Source organism: Xiphophorus couchianus, chromosome 5 (assembly GCF_001444195.1).
Source record: "Xiphophorus couchianus chromosome 5, X_couchianus-1.0, whole genome shotgun sequence".
NCBI lineage: Eukaryota > Metazoa > Chordata > Actinopteri > Cyprinodontiformes > Poeciliidae > Xiphophorus > Xiphophorus couchianus.
In genome coordinates this window covers 24,456,515-24,481,747 of record NC_040232.1, presented here as the reverse complement: position 1 = coordinate 24,481,747, position 25,233 = coordinate 24,456,515, and the positions used below count along the sequence as shown (strand labels likewise).

Below are 25,233 nucleotides of genomic sequence, written 5' to 3'. Positions count from 1 at the left end.
TTCAGACACGCCGCTCACTACGGCATGCCCTCATCAATATCAATGCTTCAGCAGAGAAAGGCAGGGTTCAGCCAAGTCTCTGATTATTTTTAATCCTCTGCTTTCCTGCCTTGCAAAAGTATTCTGTGACTTTTCTGCATTTTTCCTCACATTGCAGCCAGAAGCTTCAATGTATTTTATGCAAAATGTTATCCAACTAAAAATTAGAAAAGAGTGACATGCTTTAGAATTTAACCCTCGTTAGTCTTACACCCCTGCATAAAATTTAGTGTTTTCACAGCTGATAGTCCGGTAGACTCACGGAGAAACAAAACTGCAACATTTGTTACATATTCGCTTTTGTACTGCACTGAGTCACGTGAACCAAGCTCTTTGAAAAACCTGTTTTCGCCCTCGCCTGTGGTGGCGCTGCACTAAGAACCACTGAAGGGAGAGACACGCTGAATGCAACTTTCTTCTTCACGAAACGTAAACAAAAATGTAGTGGTGTCAGGTTTTAGCGGTTATAGGATTTCTCTTTTGTCTTTCCCCCAGCAGGAGCCATTTCTCCTGGTATGGTTTTGATTAGGGAACATTAGGGAATACTGCCTCCTTAAGGCAGTATTATGGTTGAAAAAGCCACTTGCGGCCCCACTGCCGCAGGTTGCAGACCCCTGGGGTGGACCAACACAAGGTACCAAAATAGTAGCAGGTCATGGTCTTCTAACAGCTGATGAAGACAACACGATGCTACCACCACCAGTTTTCACATTGGGAACGTGCAATATTAGCTTTCTGCCAAACACAGCGTTTTGAATGGAAATCAAAGTTTTAGTTTCGGTCTCGTCTGTTCTGAGCATTTTCTTCCACATGTTTGCTCTGTCCTCCACTTGGAATATGACAAACCTTAAACTGGATTTTATATGCATTTCTTCCAACAACAGATTTCTGACAAAGAAACATATTTAACGCACAAGAAATAGTTGTCAGGTTGACAGATTTTAATTACCTGAGCTGTGAATCTGCAGATCCTTTTAGTAGTCCTTCTGTATGTTTCCATGCGACATCTTCATAGATCATCTACAGCAGAAGGTCACCAAGGCTGCAAGGCTTTTAGAAGTCATTTCATGACTTGTTTTATAGCTCCAAACAAACTTGCGTCACAAAATTATTATTTTTTCCACTGTAAATGTCAGATTGTTCACAATGTTCTAAAATATGAAAATTGAAATAAATATAAACTTAACTACCTCAGCTCTCAAAAAAGCATTCCGTTTGTTTCGTTGTAACTCCAAACAACAGATGTTTTCTAGTTTGAATTGAAAAAGTTTGTGGCCGCTGTTCTAGAACCCAACCCCTGACCTGTCTGCTGTGTTACTGGGATGTTTGGGTTGCTGTTTCTCTTTATTTGTTTCTGACAAACCTCTGACGCCTTCATGGAACACTTGGATTAAAGCTTAAATTGAATTACACATGTGGACTTTATTTACCAACAAGGTGACCTCTAGTGGTAATTAAGATGCGCTCACACCAGCCCTGTTTAATACGAACTAATATGAACTCTAGTTCGTTTGTCTAGAACATCCGGATCATTTGAGGAGGCATGAATGAGCAATCAAACTCTGATGCGGACCAAAAAAAGCAAACTCTGGTCCACCTAAAAATCTAGACCTCGATCTGGTTGACGTGAACTCTTGCACAGTTCAAATGTATATGTGAACCCCAAACAGACCAGATACTGCTTCAAAAGCAAGAAGAGGACTATTGCGCGGGGCATTCTGGGTAAATACAACCAAAACAAGTGCGTGAGACTTGCACTACCTGGAGTGATGATTTGATTCTTTCATGCATGTTTGAGAAATCCTTTCATCTCCACATCAACCATTCAGCTGTAAAAAAAACCCTGGGTGGACCTATTTATCCTCTTTTATGTATATCCTTAATTTAAAGCCTGAAAATACAAATACATTATTTAAAAATGACAAGAAATTTCCTGAAGAAGAGATTTGGCTAAGAAGTTATCCTATATTTAAAAAAGTCACGTGGGTCTATACAGGTTTTATTTGGCTGTCCTGAGAGCAAAATGGCTCTGTAGGTCATGAAGGTCGCATACCCCTTGGAATCCATAAACTCTTTCAGGACACTGCTGTATTTGTGATATATAATTCAGGCAGTAACGTGAGTGTGAAACGGCTGTCTACCCTTACTCAGACACTACCTTCCATATCTCCTCCTCGCTCAGGGAGGTGAGGCGGTCACTTTTCAGCACCTCCCTGAGGAGGCGGTAGGGCAGCTGCAGGGCCTCATCCTGTCGGTTCTGCCTCAGCTCAGACAGATGCTCCACCAGGAAGCCCACCACGGCCTCCTCCAGGGCGGGTAGATGGAAGAGGTCGGCCACGCGGTACAGCTCCAGGTAGTTCACGCCGTTCAGCTCCTGCAGGAGGATCAGGGAGAGGCTAAAGGATGCATGGCTTAAAAATACTGTACGCATTGTGTTCATTGTAATGGCATGACAACATTTCAGATGAAGGCAGCTGGGGGGGGGGGGGGGGGTAAGAGAAAATGAGGCAACACTGCCACCTTCTGGGTGTCCATGAAAATCCATTTGCATCAAACGGGTCTGTTTTCAAACACAAAGTGTGACGTGGATAGCTTTTATGATAAGATTGTGAAAAGCTTTATTTAAAAAACGATTTAAACATTCATAGAAGCTTTGTTTTACCGCAAAGTAAACAAAACATACATACAAACTGACCATGGCGCGGTATTCTGAAGGTTGCAAAGTATATGCAAAGTGAAGACTGTCCATTTTACAGAAGTCTCCAGAAAATTCATGTTCATGAGTTTTGCATCTAAAATTCATTTTAAAAAAATTCTGTATACATCATAATATTTAGACTTGTCAGTTGTTTAAAGTCCTAAATAAATTCATATTTTAAATTTGCAAGAATTGTACATGTGGTATTTATTAACCATGAAGTAACGCTTTTATTAATAAACGCAACAACAAATTTGAAGTTTTGAGAGCTGGGTATATTCTGTGAGAAGCGAAGCGCTCTTGGGAGCCTCCTGCTGGCCAAAAGAGGAACGCTTTGTTTCTGATTTGGAACAGCAGTGATTATTCTCCAGGAAAACAACTTCGTCAACAAATCTTTTTGGATTGATCCAACCAGGAAAGTAGATCAAATTAGAGTAAATTATTGTATGTAATTAAAATTAGAGTTAACCTATCGTAGGACAGGCCATCTGCCCTGTTCCTTTACTTAACATGCACTTCACATCATAGGTGACTGTGGAAATATACTTTCTTTCCTCAGTTAGTTGTTTTCCTGTTTTATTTGTTAATCTGCCAACATCATCATCTTGCCAAGGTTTAATTGCTTAATCTCAATTACATCCAACCATCCACAGACTGAGAAAGGTTTTTCTGAACCCATTGAAACTTTTATTTTTCTCCATTTAGGTGTTAATTGCTGGTTTAGGTTTGGCTGAACTGGACATTTTAATATAACAAATGCAAATTACCGTCTATTCTACCAATTTAGCCTTAGTTTGACTTGAAAAAAGATGAATCGGTGATTAGAGCAATGTCACATGACACTGAGGCGATACAAAAAGATTTTTTTATTTTAATTAACCAATTTGTTTACTTTTAGTATAAACCAATACTATTAAAAACTACTGAACATAATTTGAGAGTGGCTGTAGCACCTGCAGAAGATCTTTATGTTAGCAAAAACTGCCATAAAACAAAGAATTGTTGCACTACTTTACAAAAAATAATATCTAGGCAGGCTGTAGTAAATGTGGAATAAGTTCAGATAAATCAGTCTCCTCAGCAATATTTTTAATATCTACAATTTAAAAGTTTATTGGCAATTGCTTATACTGAACCCAGCATGTAGCTAAAGCAAAAGAGTCACTCCGTTAGCAAGTCAAACAAGCTTTTGCTGTCATGACGGTTTACAACCACCAGATGGCACGTTAGAGCCATGATTGATATCTTGTCATAACCAAAACATAAACATAAACAAACAAATTAACCCCAAAACACCAACTCACTAAACATTTTTGGATTGTTTTTGGGAATTTCAGCACAACTGTCAAGATGAAATAATATTCTGTTCATTTATGCAGAGAAGACATATTTTACAACATGCATTACAATATGTTGTAAAATCCTCTATAAACTACCATTTGATCTGACGCAACCTGAACCTTTGTTTTTAACTGTAGAAGTGGCTGGCTGCAAATTCAGAGGTCAGTAAAGTGGCTTTTAACGTCGCCAAACAACATCTCCACAAGATGTTTTGCTTTTGTCATCAAACACACCCACATGGTTATCTGACCCTGAACCAGGTTCCGTCCTGACATTCCCATGCTGTTTATATTCCTAATTATTTGAAGCATCTGAAAGTTATACCCAAGAAAGAACAAGACCTGTTTAGGTGTACAGTATTCTTCTTTATAGATCGATTTTTCCCTTATCTCACACAAGGATGCAGTGTGGTCAAGGTAAAATACATTCGTCAACTGATTCAAATGTTGTGAATTAACAAATCAGAAGCTTACAAAACCATTACATCGACATCTGGCCCCTTCCAAAAGTCTTTAAAAGTGTAGTAATATTGGTGTAAACCACTGATTCTGAAAAAAGTTACAAAGAATTCTAAAAAATTAACAATGCCAAAAAAACATATTACTGAGCAAAAAACTACTTAAATAGCAAGACAACGCCATATGAAATGGGAATATTTGTTAGTCTTTATTCAATATGACAGAATAACACATCCATAAAGGTACAGAAATTGCAAAACCATCTAATAAGAAGAAAGTTAATCAGCGGTTTGATCGTACTGTAAGGCTTACAGCCAAGGCCAGAGGAGAGTTGCACATGACATATGGGTTCTTGTCATGGCTACCAAAAGGATTTAATCAGGATTAGTAGTCCTCATGACACCAAATCCCAGCCCTCTTCAGGAAGGGTGTCATTTCTGGGATCCACGTTAAAGGTTTAGCACAAAAAAAGTCAACTGAGCTCAGGTTAAGGAGTTAAGGGTGTGGTTATGCATGAGCTATTAATATGTAAGGCTAGATTCAGCACTGGGGTTAGAGAATGGAAAATTGTAATGAGGTGTGTTTGTGTTTTAGCATTTCCCACCTTGTAAAGCCCATTAAAAAAAACACAAAAAAAAACATTGCGAGGACCTGCTGTTGGTCCTTCAGACTCCTGAAGTTGAAGTTCTGTTTTTGGTTGAGGGATAGTGATACACCGATGTGAAAATTTGAACCAATATCAATATCCTATATTAGTATTGCTGTGCCAATATGTTAGATGAACAAGATCAGATGATGCCAATGTCAATGCCAATATATTGTGCATCCCTAGTTAAGGACTAAGGTGTAAACTGAGTTAAGGTTACACTTAGGGTTAGGCACAGACCCAGTTCCAGAGGAATTTGGCTGCGGGGGGAAGGGTCACAGTTAACAGGCTTTGTATTTAATATAAATACATAAACATTTATCTATCATTTCAACTAAAATAACCATAGATAAACTAGTCATCATTGTTTGAAAAAAAAAAAAAGAACAAAGTTTGATTAGGCATGTACTGCTAATGGTTAGGTTTAGGGTCAAGTTTAGGCTATAGAAATGGATAAAACATCAGTGGCGGCTGGCCAGTAGGGGGCGCTTGGGCGCCGCCCCCTTTAAATTGTTTAGATAATAAATGATTTCTATTCTGAACTGCAAAATACTTAGAAATGTATTTATTCATACTGTGTGTCCAATAGACATGTTAGAATTTATTAAAATAGTAAATACATAATTCTAATTGCTCACATTGTGCACACTTCCTATGTGCGGGGCGCCGTCCTAATGAGAGTGTATGTAGGCGCATCAACCTTTGGCAAGCAGGTGATCTGAGGCTGACTTTTAATTGGTTGTTTAAGGTTTTTCCACAGGGCGCAGCGCTCTGCGTCCCGGACACACCCATTCTGTTGTGTCATTACTGGTAGAGCGTCAGTACTGGCTATTTTTTTTTAAAACATTGTGTGATTGGACAATCCCCGATTCGACTCATTAGCGCAGCTGCAGTTCGTTAGGTCGATTCACGTTTACGTTTGCATTAAGCAATGCATTTTACTGCTTTCCGTGTTTGCTATTTCAAAGTTCTGGCACGGAGGAAATGTGGACAACAACTGGGGTAAGAGACTTAAAACATCTTTCAGAAAAATGCAAACGGCACGAAAACAGCCGCAGCCACCTAGACAATGCAATGAAGCTAAGTTTTTGGGGGAAACTTAGCATAGCTGAAAGGTGCTTTTCAACTCTGAAAAGAATCAAGACTTTTCTGAGAAACTCAATGACTCAGGACAGGCTGAATGCATTGGCCATGTTGTCAATGGAGAAAAGACTAGTCACAGAGATGACTGACTTTAACAAGAATGTAATTGAGAAATTTGCAGGGCAGAAGGAAAGGAGGGCAAAATTCATGTTCAAATAGTGCTATTTTTTAAGATTTGTTTTGTTTGTTTTTCATTTGTTTGTTTGTGTGCGCCCCCCTCAGTTTTTTTAGCACCAGCCGCTACTGTAAAACATGAATGAAAGTCATCGCAAAATCTCTATTAACATGGAAAGATGTGGTGTGTGCAGGGGTGTGTGTGTACATGCACGTCTACCTGGATGAGGTAGTTTGAGCAGAGGCTGAGCAGCTCTAGTAGCTGAAGGTGACTGCCCGCAGACAGGACGTCCTGGATAACAGCCGGTTCCAACAGAATCTGGACCAAAAAAAAAAAAAAAAAAAGGCCATCAGATTTTTACACACTCAGAGTGTGTCTGATTTGTTAGAGCTACTATTTGCTCTAATTTATTATTTATTCATAAAGTCAAGGCATGATTCAAGTTAAACTATCCATCAAACTATTGCTGACTTTGCTTCCTGTTTGAGCTGAATGACCAGAAGCTAAGCTAGGGCTAATCTGATGAAAGTCTGCCTCAGCTTCTGCCATGCCGCTCTCTCTTTCCTGGCATAACACTCCGTAAATCCGCCAAATCATGCTCATAAGCTGCTGAGAGCAGAGCCAGGTAGTGTTGTTGGGAGACAACAAGGTCCGACAAATTTAACGTTTCTTCAACAACCCAATAAACCAGACACACAGAGGACTAATCTGCAATGGTTTTTCTAAACCGAGAGGAAATCTTTGATAATCCATTCAGCAGCACTGCCCTAATTGCTACTATGCAATTAGCTGCATAGCAGCATAACTGTGACTGCATCAGGGGTGGAAACGAGAAAAATGACTTCATCATTGTGCTTTTCAATGTTGCTGACACAGTAAACAGGTAAGCGTTATTTAGCGGCTATCATGTTTTTCCTGAATCCTGCTCATTATTTATTCATCCTGAGGCAGGGGGGGGGGAAACGGATCTGAGAACAAATGTTCTGTCTCCCCTCCTCTGCATGTTGTCCAAGTAATGGGCAAAGTCAGTTTTTGCTTCATAACACACTATTTTACCACTTTAAGACTTACTTAAACCCCGCAAATTCATTAAAAAATACTTATTTAAAGTGTTTCTATAGATATACGTGCATCCAAAGGGGGAAAAGAAATCCCACAAAGCTTCTCTCATAGCCGTATCATTTTCCCTCTGCTTGCAATTAGCTGCATCTGCACATTTCCATTCATCACAGCATGGCTTCCTGGCAGGGCTGGGCTGCAGGCCAGTTAACCACACGCACCATCTATGAGCTCCAGAAGCTAACGTATTCAGATAAGAGGGCAATAAAAAGAGGTTATTCGCTCAGCTTAAACGGCAGCCTGTGCACCGATTCGGAGAGAGAGCGGAAATGCGCTAATCACCGGTCATAATCGGTATTCTGGTGAAACATCCTGATTTAGGAAGATGAGCTGGAGACTCAGGTAGTTTTTCTTTTTTTTCTTCAACAGAAACATGAAACTAAATGGTTCCTGTTAGGACAAAGCAGGAGTGGCTGCTAGATGGTTGGAGAACGGTCAGCCAGCTGGAGAAAGAGCTGTGGTCAGACGATACCACATTTGTTCTTTTGAGCCTAAATACAAAAACACTGAACCCAGAAAGTACGGTGTTGGCAGCGTCATGATGAAGGAGCAGGGAAATGAAAGTTGGTCTACAGAAACCAACTCGCCTTGGGGTGTTTTGTTTTTTGAGGACTCGTTTTTGAGGAGTAAGTTTTCTTTTTCTCAAGACTTTAGAAGTTATCCTCAAGTGAAACAAAAACTTTTGGATGAAAATATTTTAATTATTTTTTTAAGCTTTTGTATTGTTTCTTAAAGGGGAGTACAAAAACAATGTGACATACAGAATTTGACCAATTTCCTTTTCCGTTAAGTCTTTCTGACTATTGAAAACATTTTTCTTTTATTTATGAATCAAACGACCACAAAAAAGTGTAAAATAAAAGGGTTTTTTTGTCCTTTAGAGTCAGATTTATAGTAATATATTCAGCCTCTAACTTTCTGAGCTCACTTTCATCGTCGCTGTTGGCGACACTGTTATTACAAAAATACGCACTTAGAAAAATGAGACGACAGACAATATTTTTTATCACTTACCCTTCTTGACTTAAAGGGGAAGTATTATGTAAAATTGACTTTTTTGAGCTTCACATCATGTTATAATGTTATTACCTCATCAAAAACATACCTGGAGTGTTGATTTCATTCTTCTATGCATGTTTGAGAAATCCTTTAATCTCCCTTGGCGACCGTTAAGCCAAGGTAGACTGGTCAATCTCCCTTGGCTTGATTGACCATGAGTGGACCTAGCACCGTCTTTGAGATGCACCCTGCTGTTAGTGAGGACTGCAATGTAGTGAGGCAGGTAGAGGTGAAGCCAAAAAAGTGTTTGGTAACTGAAAAACTGAAAACTTATAAAAACTGAAATATAGCGGGGAAAAACTCAAGAGGGACAGGAAGTATGGGAAAATAGAAAATGAAGAAATGCAGCTACTGAAGACTTGACCTTAGTCAAACCAAGCACCTTTTCACCTGAAGGCAACAGTGCTAACACCTGCACCACTGTGTCAGTAATGACTCCAAGTGACTGTAAGTGAATGTTCTTCATATCCTGCTGGCATACTCCTCACTCCAGCCAATATGGTTAGAAAACTTCAGCCTCACTCAGCAGAAGTCAGTTTTGTAACATTGTGCCTACTTTAGTGTGGGAGTCAAGGGAGCTCTTGTGTAATCCGGCGTGTGTTGTACTCGCCAGTTGTGAACGTTCACCTGGAGAAGAAGATAAAGCAAGAGCTGAATTTTCTGGATTTCAGGTCAGCATCTTGTGTGCGGCTTGTCCGTACTCTCACTCTTAAGGATTTTTTAGTAGGTTGCCACCTACAACGTGAGGAAACGTCTCATGAACTTTCATCTCCTTTAGGCAGAGAGGATCAGAGTCAAACGAAACGGGGCGGCTTGCGAGCCTGCAGTTGACCTACTTACTGGCACACTCTTTTGCTCATTTTCGTGGGAATAATTAGGAGTATTTAATAAGTTCACAGCTTTTCAGGATACAAAATAAGCCACAGCGCTGGTTGCTGAAGGCTCAGCCATAGTGACGAAAAGGTCAAGACAAACAATTACACCGCAAACGATTCCCGGCGCGAGGGTGAGAAAGCAAGGACAGATGACAATGTCTCTCAAAAAACTGTCCTGAAGATTCACAATGAAAATCTAATGCTGTGTTGTTTCTTAAATGTACATTTTATGTCCGAAATATGTTTTTCTGTATTTTTGGCTGCCACTTGCCTAGGATGGACAGACCTTGCACGGCTTTTAAATCCTGCTGTGGGAGCTTATGGTGCTGAGATTAAAACTGTAATCTGCAAAACCCGCGTTTTGAATTATTTATGTGACATGTGTGACGGTGGTCAACAACTACAAATTGTAAGACAGAATTTCTTTCAGGGCTGTAAGGCTTCATTTACTCAAAGGATAAATAAAAATAAAGTAGAACCCTGTTTCAGTTTCAGGGGGTAGTGTACCAGAATTTATTACACAGTGATATGATCTTTACTCATTCAGAAATTTAGGTATTTACATCTCAGGTCTGTGCTTATTCAATGTGTAAAACTCAAACTCAGGAGCTGAATCCAAACCATCTTTATTAGGAACAACTTGAAGTATCCATATTTTTAATTTCGATGTGGATGGATTTTGTCCCACTTTATGATAGAAAGCCAGTCAACTGATGTTTGCCTTACAGTACTATGAGCTGTACACTAGTACTAATACTGGGGATGCTGCATGCAGTCCAGAGACGTAGCAAAAGAAATGCAAATCTAATGCATGCTGACAATGGAAACAACCCATCAGACATGTGAGGTAAATATTTGCTACATTGTAACTTATTTAGCAAATGTGTTTCCATCTATCCTTTAACAAATTAGCTCTTTTCAGAAAAGCTATAGCATAGTTTTTATGCTATAGCTATTTTTTTTTTATAAAAAGCACCTAAAGTAAGCATAAAAACTTTTTTGGGGGTAATTGAGGAGGTTGTATTCAAATTTTGCCGTTTCCATCAACCTTTTCTAATGCGATACTTCAAAATGCGCATAAAACAACGTTGATGGAAACACGGTTACCCATGTACCCACCACTGATGTTGGCTTTCAATACACTGTTTGATATTAGGAAATCACAATGCTTCTTCTTAAAGGCCCTATTTTTAAAATATAATATATCATTGTATCATAAACTATTTACGTTTTCATAAATTTGACCCCAAATATCCTTACTTTTTTGTTAGTAGTGTAGCAGTCTCCACACATGGATCTTAACATCTAGACATCATGGGCCAATAATACATTAATTCCTTTGTTTTCAGTCATCACTTTTGTAGATCTATTACTTTTTTGGTGGATATTCATCCTGTTGCATGACCGTTGTAACTTCAGCTACAGGGCAGTTTCACATTTATCTCTAGAACAGGCTAATATACCGAAACATTGAAGGTGAAATCAGTGACTTCAAGCTTCTCAGACTGCAAACCAAATCCCTTACACTGCGCTTTAAATTAAGAGATAGTCACCCTTTGCATTAATTAAGGCATCAATAAGTGCTAAACAAAAGACGGAGCTGGTGAGAGGCAGTTCTGGTTAGGTAAGTAGTAGTAATAGTTGCTGCAAAATTTGAAAGGTCAACATCTCATTTGACATTATCACTGGGGAACCTTGCACATTGCCGCAAGTTTCAAACAACTTTTTAATAAAAATAAGTTTAAACAAAGCTCTTTTATTTATTTTTTTTGCTTTTTAATGGTTCATACTCAAGAGGGAGCACTACAGCGCATTTTAGTGCAGAGTAGCTCGATTGTAGCAGCTCACCTGTCCGGTGTAGGCGAAATCTAAAGCATGCTTTAGTCCAACACTGGTGACTCCTTGCAGGGTTACTTCATCTGCCTCGCTCTCCACCATACACAAGCTGAACATGGCCTGATGAGACAAAATCAAAATGATCAGTCAAAGGAGAACTACATGAAGGATCAGACTTTTTCAGTCATAGTAAATAAAACACGCGTTATGTTCACAAAGTTTACTCCTCCTATATATATAGCAGCATTTACAGATACACTTACACTTATGTGTTTCATATGACTTGTGACTTTCATAAATAGACAATTTAAGCCTGACAGGCACTACTTTCAGGATTTATCAACCATCGATTTTCCAGCCTGGGGCCTGGAGACCAGCAGAAACAAACAGCACAATCGGTACTCTCTGCTACGCCTCGCCGTCTTCCTCCTATCCATGAACACAGACACACAGTCACATGAGCGCACGCTGGGCGCCATGTGAAATCAAAAGCAGCCAACACAGGATCTGCCACTGCTGAGCATGAGTCCAGCTAGCCGCTCGCTAATCAAAGCTATATCGACTGATGTAACACCACGGAGGAAGAGGAGGAAGAGGAGGGGGATGAGGAGGCAGAGTCAATTGATCAGCACCAACCAGTAGAGAGCGGCACCACGGAGGGACGGAACAAACAGACGAGGTTATCAAAAGTAATCGGTAATTTATGTTTTCCGTCTGGGTTTCAAAGCAGTAGCAAAAAACAAACAAAAACCATTAATTCTCCATAAAAGGGATTTTTTTTTTGTTACAATTGAATTTTTTTTCTTTTTCTTCAGTTTCATTTCTTCAAGATAGCAATCTTGCTAACTCTTGATTTTTAAGTATCTTTTTAATCACAGTGTGCAGCAGCATCCCCCCCAAATACAAACAGCTCTGCATGTTTCCAAAGCACCTATTCTGTTATTGTAGCATGCACACTACTGCCACAAAATCAGCAATAACTCATCTAATGTTCTCTAATTTATAACACACATGAACTTAAACCAGAGGAAGACACATCCCCATCTCAAGCAAGTCATTCCATATTGATTTAACTGACACTTTGTGATGTTTATATTGTGTGTCTTCCAGCCAGATAGGGACATTGTATAATATGTAACTTGTATTATAGTTACATAATCGAGTAACTATGTTGGCAGAACCGGCCACCCGCAAAGTCACCGCCGCCGTCCTTGGCGGAGACGTCCAGGTAGCCACTGATGGTGAAGGATGGCTCCTGCGATTTGGGAACACGGACCGTCTCAGAGACACAGTGTGCCACAGAGTCCCGCCCACTCTGGGCCTTTCGCACAAAACTGCAGCTCTGTGGATAGACTGACCTGCTGGCAAAATTTATGTGTCTGCATGTTGTGATAAGACTTAGAGTGAAATATTAGCTTTCAGAGAGGTTGTTTTCCTGTAGGGGAGAAATATTGGGTCATTTCTTGAGGGCTGATGCTATTTTACCAAGGAAGTTTGTCAAAAAGTGTTGCAGTCTGACTTTACACCAATAACACAGTGGTCGGGCCATTTAACATATTTATGTTAAAATCATTTTAATGTGATTGGAGATTTGTAAGAGTTGACAAGTCGAGCAAAAATATCTGACTTTCAGTATCTTCATTTAGGTTAAATATGGAGAGGCAGAAATGGGATCAAACACTCCAACTTCCAACATATTTCAGGCTTTGATTGATTTATTCATTGATTATTTGATTGATTGATAACAATCAACTAAGGTGACGTGAGCACTTACTGAGCTCATAATAGTTACAGTAAGAATCCCTGTAAAATTCACATCACATCTCATACTGTTGGATAAAAATCCAACAATAGAAAAAAAATTGTAGGCAAACTGGCACTATGCTAGGTAAAGGTTTAAAAGACCGACATTAAATGTGGCCCCTTCCTAGACACTAGTAGCAAAAGAAACTAATTAAATTAACAATAAAAAGTGATTCTGTTGATGTACTTTCAAATTATATACAGCATATAGCTGGCATGTATAAAGCTGACCTGAGCCCTGACCACGGCAGAGGACCCCAAGCAGCCTCAAGGTCAGCTCACACCCCAACCTCACTCTGCTGGTTGTCAATCTGCTTCACTATTGGAGAAAAAAATTACCAAAAACTATCCATATTAGAAAACATCACTACATTTTCAAACATCTTAGCTCTAACCCAACACCCAAAATAGCCTTTTGGGTGTTGTATTGAATAGTTCATGCTGCTCTTAATAATTTAAGCAAACCCTTTTCAAGTAAACCTGTGCTGTATAGTGAGACGTTTCCACTAAATAGATGAAACAAAACTGTGGTAATATCTCAAAGGTTACACAAATCTACACTTGGCCAATTAGGAATCAATTGCAGTAGTGTACACAGACTGTTTGTCGCCACCTCATAAACCCCCTGGATATTAATTTCTGTGCCAGCTGAAGGATTTTATTGCCATTACTCTCACTATAAACATCAGCCTGCCATATTTATATGTATTAATATTTATATTTATATTAAAACGATGTAAAAAAAAAAAAAAGTTATGGATATGTAGTATTTCTAGGAACTTTGATTAACAGGTCAAAATGATTACTTTAAAACAAATATACCTCAAGCCCACAGCGCTGGTCACATGTTGTTTTAATAATATTTTCAAGTAATATGTTGATAATGGCATCATTGTGCAAGTTCACCCTCTCAAACGGCAATAAACCTAAATTTTTTACAGAACACTCAATACTGGAACTGGAAGATATTTTAAATATCCAAAATAAAATACAACAACCAAAAACAGAAAATAAAATGCATTATGAACTGTCTGTAAACAAAACTGTCCTTCAGAATGGAAATCATGCATTAATTTATCAAGCGATTAATTGATGAATTATTTATTGCGACAGGCTTAGTTAAAATTTCTAGACAGTGAGACATCACTAGTTTTGGGGAGGCTTTGGTTTTACAATTTTGTCTTTGTAATCAGCAACACTCAGGTAAAGGTTTATAATCTACATTTTCACTTAGTCCGGCAATTTAAGTTGTGGATGTGTGCGGTGGCTAAGGTGGAGAATGATGTGGGACGTGACTGACTTAGCCAAGTCTCCCGAAGTAAACATCGTCACAAAGGGACTGGGACGGAGACGAAGATGACATATTCAGGACAAGTCGCCGAGTCACGCCTGTTCAGGTATTCCATTACCGTCGCTCTCATCTGCTGGACCACATAATGTGTTATAATCACCGCTACGAGTGCTGAAGTTTTTCTGAGTGTGAGGGGGAAAAAATAAAAAGAGGCAGGAAGAGAGAGCAGACACAGCTGCCATTTACCGCATGAGCCGCCCTCATCTCTTCAGCAAATGAACAAAATTAAACCCCGCGATGGAGTCAGATGACAAATTGAAGATAACATCGTTAGCCAACGCAGAGAAACAGGAGAGCTCTGCTTGTGAAGTCACTTTTTCTTGCTTACTGTTGCACAGTGATCTAATAATCTGGAAGATGGGAGACGCGGCGTTGCTATTGCCGAGACGAAACTTAAAAGGCAAACATTTTTGTATCTTGTTCTTTTTGGAGAACAAAGGCGGGGTAAAAAAAAAAAAGGGACAGGAAGAAGACACACAAAAGGAGAAGAGTGTAACTCCCCCTGCCATCAGCGCTCTGTGGAGAGATGTAAAAATAACCTGGTCACACAGAGTAACACAGGGGAGGCATAATCCCCGGGCAACTTGGACATATTTAATCTGCTTCTCATTTGGAAGAGGGATTAGTATCTACCTTCTAATCTTCTCAGAGTCCCCAAATTGAATCTCATCGCTGCAGTTCTCTATGTGCAATGGGAAATCTCTTGTTTGGATATCTGACAGCATGTGTCTGCCTGATGCTCCTCTAAGGCCTAACCAGAGCAACTAGTGCTAGGGTTCAGTCCAGGAGGACCTGGCCTGGGTGAGCAAAACTTTGTATTTCATTGTTTGCCACTTCTTGCAAACGGGACCTTTTCAGTCTCTTCAACAGTTCTTCGCAAAATGAAATAGGTCAAATTATTTTTGGGAGGCCAATGAAGGTGGAATATCTCATCAGATAAGGGTGATCTCACAAAAAATGTTCATTGGAGCCTAAATTGTCATAGGTGGCGCCACAGTCCTGAGCATTAGGATTACTGGTGCACCGATCTTTAAAAATCCCGACCTGCCAATTGTAATTTAATTTAATTTCTATAAAACCCTTAACACTGGAACGGGAAGACATTTTAAATACACTAAATAAAGAAAGAAAAACGGCCAAAGTCTATATAAACAAAATTGCCCATAAAAAATATAATCACGAGCTACAGACAATGAAAACAGACAAAACTAGCAACAAATACACTACTAACGCTTCTCTGGCTTGCTGCTCCTAATGCTACACTCTGTAGTAACAGGCCATGCGCCAGGCAAAGTAACTGACTCAAGAGTTCACTCCTCCTTTGCGCTAAGGAAATGACAACGCAGAGAAAGATGCACCAGAGTGAAAACTTTTATCATTCAGTCTTTGGGAGAAACAGAGACACAAGGAAAACAAACATGCAAATGGAAATTCAGGGTTTCCCCCTGTGTATTGCAAGCCTGGCGGGTCACCAGGCTTAGCATTGTTGGTTTATTTTAAATAGAATTTTTTGATACACCCGTTAAAAAAAATCCTATTGAATAGTAATAGTGAGTGTAATAATTACTTAAGATAGATATACAGTTGACGCATTGACCTGTGTGTGAGGGGGTGCATCCCGGCACCTACCCGTTATGAAACCTGCTCATGCACCTCAGAATTTTATAACTTTTAACAATGTTTAACTCAAAAACACGGTAGCCCAGGGGTGGACTGTCCTAGCACCCCTAACATCAGGTTCATCAGGTTTTCTGGGGGAAGCCCTGGAAATTATTAAGCGTATTTTAATTGATTTATCGCTTATTGTGACAGACTTAGCGACAAAGTTGGTAAATTGTCAACCTTCCGTGTGCTGACATGGCCTGGTGGGAGGGTCTGTCAGTCAGACAGCTCTTACGGTAAAGTAAAAGGCTGACTTCCAGACCTTTGCGGAAGTAGATAAAATTGGCCGATCGCCAAAAATTAATTAATTATCGTGCACTCCCTAATAAGATGGTTTGTTGTGTGAAGTCTCCAGGTAACCATCAACACAAAGTGTACCAACCCTGAAGTAGTCACTGCAGGCTGCCAGGACGGCCTTGTGGGCGTGGAACTTCTGCTCGCCGGCGACCAGGGTGACGTCACACAGCTGACCATCCTTCCTCTGCTGGTTGAGGGCAGAGAGAACCGAGTCCTGGTGGGACTTTGAGTAGCAGAGCCTCTGTCCTGTCAGCATCTCCTTACTGTTAGACGCACAGAAACAAACACGGCATTCCTTCAATAAGCAGAAAACAGTGATTGGTAGGAAAGCATAACAGCTACAGAAATTTGCATCCACAATGTGCACAATGTTTTCATGTGAACCTAGTAATTTAACTCTAAGAGTAAATACATACTTTGAGATTTTTTAAGAAATATAAACTTTTAGTGGCATTTTTGACTGAAAAATGCATAATGTGAAAAAATGAAGAGTTTATACTTTTTATTTAGATTGAAATGTATTGGAAAGTACCACATCACTAACACAATTTTGCTTTTTTTGTATTTTTTTCTCCCTTTAATTAGAAATATCTTGACTATATTGACAAAAAGATATTAATTCTGCTTTTAAAGAAGTACTTTAAAAGCAGAGTCATATTTTATTGCGCAAGATATGTATCCATAAATGTCTAGCGTTTATTGGATTTTATATGCATTCCACAGTTTTATGACCTTTCAAGTATTGTCAGGGGGTTTCATTTATTACTTATAATCAGATATCTCCCTTTACAGTTGTAATTCTCAAAGAATAACTTATTTGACTTTAAAAACCATTAAGCTTTTATTAAAGCTTCCTTAGTATATTTCAGTAAAATGTCTCAGTAGTCTTATTAGATCCATCCATCTATAGTGTCCACTCATTGTGTCAACTGGTGAAAAATAATGATATCACCGTTCCTTCATTCATTTTATCTACCAGCTTTTGCTCTGAATGGGTGGATTAGAGTGTAAAAGGCTTGGTAGAACCTTTCTCCAAATCCTCCAAATCGTGCTTAAGAATAATTTGGAATCGCCTATTAACCAAATCAGATTGTTTTTGGACGGTGTGAGAAGACGTAAAAAGCCAAATACGCTGGAGTAGAGAAACATGAGATCAGATGATTTTCAGGACATAGATCCATTAGTACAAGCATGAATTCATAAACTAGGTTTGTTGTTGCAGAACAACAACAAACTTGTGTGTCTGACTGAATGCAATATCTATGTGCAAACATGTTTCTTAATCCTTTTATCTTTCTATTAACTCAAACATTGATTTTATACCTTTTATAGACTTAAAGAGGCCACATCTAACAGTAAAACTAAAGTACATCCTCTTTATATTTAAGTGGTTTATGTACTTATTGCTTTCTTCATTCATTTTTGAATCAAGAAAAATAAAACAGATCATTAAATTGCTTAAATCCTACAGCCGACTGGAGAGTCATTTTCTTTGTAAAATAACTATATTTTGAAATTTGTTTAGTTTTTTGCTTTGCAAATGTGTGTGTTTTAGCACTTATCATCACCTTGTTAGCCCCCTTTTGGCAACAAATACTACATTGTGAGGATGTAGTCTGTAGGATGTAGTCTTTTGATGTCTGATCAAATAAAGAAATAAATATATATATATAATATATTTTATAAGTCTAGGATGTTTATATCATTTAATGCACAGTCATGGATATAAGTTAATGCAGGACAATGACTTCCAGCAAACCTACATCACAGGTTAAAAAAAACTGAAGGTGAAGTGGTAGTGATGTATTATAGGTCAGAATTTCCCACGAGGAAAATTTACCTAAAACACCTAGAAAGTAAATTTCCCGCCTTGAAAGTCAGAGAGACCTCATTAAAAACTGACCTCAACATGAACAAGGCTGACCTGAGCCTGTAAAAAGTGGTGATAAAGGCAGCATCACACTGTTCATTAGCAATTCTGTCAGTTTGTTCCTTATTAAATCATTTACTAGTTTCATTCAAGCTCAATCTGTAACCATGTAGCAGCAGTGTTGCTTCCCTGAAATGGAATTAAATAGGTACTAGTAAGTACTGCTAAAATTTATATATATATATAGTCAAATACACAGCACATGCAGCCTGCAGAGCTGTCGCCCCAAATCTATCTTATGTCCAGTTTTAGTCTGGGTTGCCTCTCTAAATGCTGTTGCCTGCCAGGAGGCTTGCTCTGTCACCTTCATGGTGATAGAAATAGGAAATAGGTGTGTGGGGGCTCTGGTCTGGAGGTAGGGGGGATAATAACTCATGCTGCTTGTCAGGTACTCTGACAGAAAAAGAGATCCGGCAGCACAGAAAAGCAGGAAGCTGGTTTAGAAGCAAAGCGATTTAACAATCAGAGAACTGAGAGGTAACATAAGAGAGAGGAAGAGGGTTGGAATCTGTTGATGTTCAGAGTAAATATGTCACTCCTGAAATAAAAATGTTACAGTACTGCCTGAACTTTTATAAGGTCACAGTTAAACCTCAAGTATCTTGCTCACTTTTGTTCTTTTACAAAACTGGAGGATATTTTTGAGCAGATGCCATAATTTCCATATGACCTTGTTGGTGCTCAGCTAGCTTTCCTTCTTTGTACCATTTGTGGATTCTTGACCACTTTAATATGAAAAACAATTAAGTTCATGATGGAGTCACAAATATTCATACTTTTGCACTCTTGTTTTCTTCATCTAACAAATCCACTTCCAGTGCAGAATATTGACTTCCTGTTTAATATGTCATGCCTGCTCCCCAAGTTAAACACATGGTATCACTGACCAGTGTTTATATTTTTGGTTAAACCCACATACACCATGTGTGAAGAGAGAAATATTCTTTTAGATTGATTGGCCCAGACCCCTTAAGTAGCTGGTAAAAAAACCTTTAAATATCCTATCTGTTTCCAGTCAGTGAATGCACCAGATTTTGCATTCAAGGGAAGAAGACTTGTAGTCAACTATCTTCAATCAGTCTAGTGGTTAACATTTTAAAGAAAGCATAGAGACGTAGTAAGCCATTTAAAAGGAATTTAGCATTCATCAATGCTAGCCATGCTAACTATACTAATTGCTAAATATCAGATGCAAAAGTCAGTTAAAATGCTAGCAAATGTTGATTACTTATGGCAGGAAGGCTGGAATAATATGTGTGTGCAATATTCATATTATAATGTACTGCTTTAAATGCAAATTAGTGTTGACAAACAAATTCCAAGTGTCACAACTTCAAATGTTGCATGCCAGTGTAATATTTAGAAATCTGGATGCTAAATATGGAGTCTCACTGCAGTTAATTACCACACTTGGCTCAAAATCGCAAAGGCTACAGAAAGTGTTGGAAGCTTCATTGGCAAAGGGAGGACATGGCTTTATCGCACTTCATTGCAATATTCACCAATAATCTGTATTTTGCAATTATTTTTGCAATTTATTTGCAGTCAAAATCCCAGATTTTTCTGTGCTACCCTAGAAATATTTTTGCAACGTTTTTTCCTTGTTAAACCCCTTCCAGGTGGGAGCTAGCAGCCACTTTTTTTCCACCATTTTTGTGAAAGATTTGCAAAAAAACTGACAATTATGCTCTCGCGCAAAAGAAAGGCTCAAAATCTGTTGAATCTGTGTGAATTTCACGAAACTGCAAAAAAAACTAAACTGTATGAAACAAATAACGTTGCCAATGCATAATTTCTTAATAATTTGCAGCCATATTTTCAATACTGTTCATTTATGCTCTCATAATGTAGCCCTTTAATAGAATGTCGAGTCAATTAAAATCTGTAATAGTAAAAGGTAAAATTTTACAAAAACCATATATTGTAAATCGGTCAGTGTATCTCTGACATACATACAACATCATACTGAAAAAATAGCTCATAAATATACAGGAACACAAGTAAAACTACATACAGGAAACTGATTTGGAAGGATTTTAACCGTTTTTGAGGCAATACAATATGCTGTATTGATTTCTACATTGGACTTCCTATGATTTAATAAACAACAGTGATTTTGTCTCCACAGATCAAAGTCATTCTTGGTCAATACATGGAAAAAAAGCCAAAAAAAAACAACATGGATATAAGATATGTTGTGACTCACAGCGCTACTTACCTGAGGCCGGGTTCAGAAGGCATGCCCCTTCACAAAGCGAGAGATGAAGGAGGGGAAGGTGTGATGTGCCTCCTGAGGACTGTTGTCTCCTCTCTGGGTGCAGACATCAGCCTGATAGGACAGAACAGCATGTCAGCTTTATTCAGCGGACCCACTGGACAGAGCCGAACTGTCACAACCTCCCGTGCGACGTGCGAACACACGTTATCGAACGTCATGCCTAATGCTGACTTCTCCCTTCTACCGACTGCGTAGCTGTTGACTTTGACCATTTTTGTAGCTGCTTTTGAAGCACGGGGGGATGCAGTGACAGCCTCCAACATAGAGTTCAGACAAAAAAAACAAACAAGCTCAGCAGTTCTCAGAACAATCGGGGAGTCCAAATTACACCCGGTTCCTTCTTGTGTAGCTACAACCTTGACATAATGTGCAACATGCCTGAATCTGATACACTGGAGATAATAAACAGGAACCCAGGAGGTCAGCGCAGGTGCACTCTGAAATCCAAGCTGCACTCTGTACTCTGATTGAAACATACCTACTTCCTGTACAATAATTAGTCTCACTAGCTCCTCTCATATACACTCATCATTGGCATTTTTCATATTTCGTCACTTGGTTCATTTAATTTGTTTGATTAAAAGTATGTCAACCCAAAATTGTTATTATATATATTTTTAAGTATAAAAGGTTTCAAAGTACACTGTACACATATATAACCCTGAACTAGAGATGCACCAATCTGATATACATATCTGTATCGGTCCCGATATTGGAAAAAAATTCTAGATCAGATATTGGTGGTAATGTGCCAGATCTCTTCAGTCTAATTCTATGTTTTGTGTTCTGAGCGACTTTATGATTTATTATTTATTTGTCTACTCTCATATTTAGAATTTCTAATCGGACTTTCTGAACCATTTGAAAGAAGGTTTGCCAAAGTTAATTTTTTACATGTTTGACCAAGGTAGTCCACGTATTGTTTTCGTCAGTTTCAGTTTCTTTAGTATTTATTTTAAATTGGCTGTCTTACGCCCAATCGCAGCGCCTGAACAGATTAAAGTGGTGTTGTTTTTACATGTTTAATCAAACCAAGCTTGTGAAGCTGTTGGTGTATTTCAGTGTGCTGTACTGATGCAGAGTTATCAAATAAATTGATAATCCAGTACATTTATGTCTGAGTTTTTAAAAAAAAAAGAAATGTTTTAAGTCAGTTCAGCACCGTTTTTCTGTATCGGATCAATACCGGCCAGTGCTAAACCTCAGATATCTGTATTGGTAACAGAAGTGAAAAAAGTGGATTAGGGCATCCCTAGTAGGGACAGGATAGCTGGACAGTTTTGGGATGATAAGATGGATAAATCCTGGAAGAAAAACCTCTTAGAAGCTAGCGACTGGGAGAGAGGCTCCTTCCAGCAGGATCCAAGGCTGAAATGAGACCCTTGAATGACGACTTGTTCATGAGTTAGGAAGGTCCAGTCAAAGTTCAGACCTAAATCCAATTGAAAATCGGTGGCAAGACTTGAAAATGAATGTTTACAGATGTCTTCCACACAATTTAACTGAGCGTCAGCTATTTCCAATAGAAGAAAAGGAAAGAATTCCATCTTTAGATGTAAAAAGCTGGTTTCAAGACATACTGGGTCATGTGGTACTTTGATATTAAATTCTAGTAAAATTCACTGGAGTTAGAAGTAGTAACGTGACAAAACGGCAAAAAGTTGTAGGGGTATGACTACGTCTCATTTAACCTCCTATAAATGCTTTTTTCTGCATGAAGCTGAGGGCTGAATGTACAGCCGGCTGTTCTGTAGTCCCCACTGAGATGTATTGATCGACCTGTTTATGAATGACCTTCAGCCACATGGTCAGAGGCAGCTACTGACTGAGGAGGGGCAGGGAGCACCCCTCAGACAATCAAATAAAATCATTTGTTTCTCTTTTTTCATTGAGTTTTACAACGTGGTTAGATAATGTAAATTTTGGTTACATATGATAAAATTCGTCTTCTTTTTTTTTTAGACCGTGGAGATTAAATATATTTCAACGTGGGTGTATTCGCAGTTAATAATCACAACAAGTAGGCCATTGTTCCCTGCAAACCGCTCTAATCTCCTGACTAAAAAAAGAAAAAACAGACACAATGCCTGTGTAATGTTTTTCAAGCAGAGGAGACAGAAGGCTTTACAGATGAACAGGTAACAGGATTGAGGAGGAGGAGGAGGAGGAGGAGGAGGAGGAGGAAGAGGAGGAGGAGGAGGAGGAAGAGGGTTTGGGTTTCCAAATAACCAGACCCCATTAGTGCATTAACTGTCACTTCCCAAAAAGCTTCCAGCTGTCAAAAGGTCTCCTAGCAACAGGCCAGCGCCTCAGTCCACAAACTACGAGGACAGAGAAGGAGGACAAGCCCCCACATTCACAAACACAATGACCCTGTTGCATCCCACAGCCGCGCCACGCGCGTACATTTCTGGAGCACCTTACTCCAGAAATGTACGCGCGCGGCATTTTACTGATTTCGGCTCGCTTTTAATCCCAATGTAACACGGGCTCACATACCGCATATGAATGTGAAGTGAGTCGGCCCCGTCCTCCGTGGTGGCGCCGCCGTTACAAATGTCATTTGACGTCCGTAGGAGCTGGTCTCCTTCCCGTCCACAGCGGGGCGAAACGGGAACACAGCCGCTAGCAGAGGCACTCACTTACCGCGGATTCTGTATTGGCTGTGCCCTGCTGTAGCCCGTCAGATATTACATTATAACCCCGCCCCTAAGCGGTGCTCAGTCACGTGAACCCCGGTGTTGCATAGCCGAGAAAGCGCGCCCCCGCGTGGTTAATTCACGCTATGCATACTGAATAATGATATTTCTGACCTTTCTTTTTGTAGACACATAGCTACGGAAGAGTACGGAAGAGGATTAGGGCCACCGAAAAAAAACAAAACAAAACAAAAGAGTTCTGACTTTAAAGTCAGAATTCTGAGATTAAAGTCAGAATTCTGAGATTAAAGTCAGAATTCTGACTTTAAAGTCAGAACTCTTTTTGCTTTTGGTGGCCCTAATCCTCTTCCGTACTCTTCCGTACATAGCTTTTTACTGTAAGCAGTATTATTTTTTTCTATTATAATCCCCAAGGCTGTGCAGCTCTGCACAAGCAAATATGCCTGAATTCACCTTTTATAGACCATAAAGTGTAAAACTCATGGTTTCAGTTTTGTCAAATTCAATTGACTGCACTGGGTTTTCTTCAGGGATGTCTCCAGCTTGTCTCTAAACTGTATTTTCTCTCAGAGTTGAAAGAAATATTTTTGCCAATGCATGGGTTCCAAATTAGAACATGCACATGCAGGATTTCATAAGAATCCTGAGACTGAGGAGTAAGATTTAAGTGCATTTTTAGATGTTACTGGCTTCATAATACACAAACACAAACAGATCTATACACAAGTATTTATTCTTTTCCTACTCCTTTTAATTTTTCTTCCAATCAATCAGACTTTGATGTAACTTTTCACAGTAGATGTGAAAAGAACGTTGCTGTTTAACACTCATAGTATTTTCTTTGAAATGTGATGACATATCGTGGAGCATGCACCCCAGTAAAATTTGTCTGGCGACGCCAATGGTTACCACCGAATAATTACTGTAAATCTGTGTTTGATGCATAGATCTGTGTCTTCTTTGATTGTTCAATGCTTAAATGTTTCTTCTGTATAAGCGCTGTGCTATAGTAATCTTGCTAGTCAAAACTGCAGTGTTATTATTATGGTTTTGAACAACTAGTTTGGTGAAATCAACCATTACATTCAAACAGTTCCTTACATACTTTTTCCCCCCCAAAAAAGTAAGTTCTTATTTGATCACTTTAGTTTTTTAAGCGTTTATGTAAATAATCTTGTCAATTTTTTTCTCCAAGGAGTCAAAGTTCAGCAGTTTTGTCACTGATAAGGGAAAGTGTTCAGTTCATAATTAACGATTCCACAAGGCACTGTTGCTTTGGTTCCTGGAATACGCTGGAGTTACAATCCCCATGTCCTTCATAACACTTCCCAGACACCTGCCTTTCTTATAAATCTCTTCAGGTAGCATTAATCGGGACTTTGGTTACTTTTTTTAAAAAATATTTTTGAGTTTAAATGTATGAATCGTCTTCCCAGTTCTTGTACTTCACTATAACAGCGTATTTTGCTCTGGGGGAAAAAAAATTAGGAAAATGGAAAAGTGGAAATCAGAAAAAAACAAAACAAAATACTACTTCCAGGAGATAAACAGTGTCTGAAAGAAATGCTTTTTAGAATGAGGATAAATCAGGAAAGCAGCATCATCCTTCATTGTACGTCGAGCATTCAAGTGAGACCTCTTTGTGAATCACTATGTTCATACTAAGCTACTTATCTGTATATCAAAGTAAGCAATATTTAGTATTTTCCACTGACCCAACTTAAAATACGTGAATAAAATGTGTCATTGTGACAGGCTTCTATTAACAAAGCACCTAAAAGTATTGCAAAAGTGCAAACTGAGTATGTTTCTCCAGCTCAAGGCCACGCAAAAGGAGAATTAACAAGACAAGAAGCCAAGGGTCCCATGGTAACTCAGGAAGAGCAGCAGAAATCCACAGCCCAGGTGAGAGAATCGGTTGGC

The 25,233-nt window shown here is 39.0% G+C and overlaps 1 protein-coding gene across 2 annotated transcripts in view; it reads right to left on the bottom strand.

Moving 5' to 3' along the window:
• The window catches only part of klhl32 (kelch-like family member 32), a 33,479-nt gene extending 10,117 nt beyond the window's left edge, over nucleotides 1–23,362 (bottom strand). The window contains exons 1-6 of one of the 2 annotated variants that reach the window (XM_028016838.1): nucleotides 23,150–23,362; nucleotides 20,591–20,701; nucleotides 16,528–16,705; nucleotides 11,342–11,449; nucleotides 6,660–6,758; nucleotides 2,187–2,413 (exon numbers count right to left, since the gene is read on the bottom strand). In XM_028016838.1, coding sequence (XP_027872639.1) covers nucleotides 2,187–2,413; nucleotides 6,660–6,758; nucleotides 11,342–11,449; nucleotides 16,528–16,705; nucleotides 20,591–20,613 — 635 coding nt within the window. In that variant the 5' untranslated portion in view covers nucleotides 20,614–20,701; nucleotides 23,150–23,362. The remainder of the gene's footprint in view (nucleotides 1–2,186; nucleotides 2,414–6,659; nucleotides 6,759–11,341; nucleotides 11,450–16,527; nucleotides 16,706–20,590; nucleotides 20,702–23,149) is intronic. The other variant, XM_028016837.1, reaches the window with a different exon arrangement.
• Nucleotides 23,363–25,233: the final 1,871 nt, after the last annotated feature.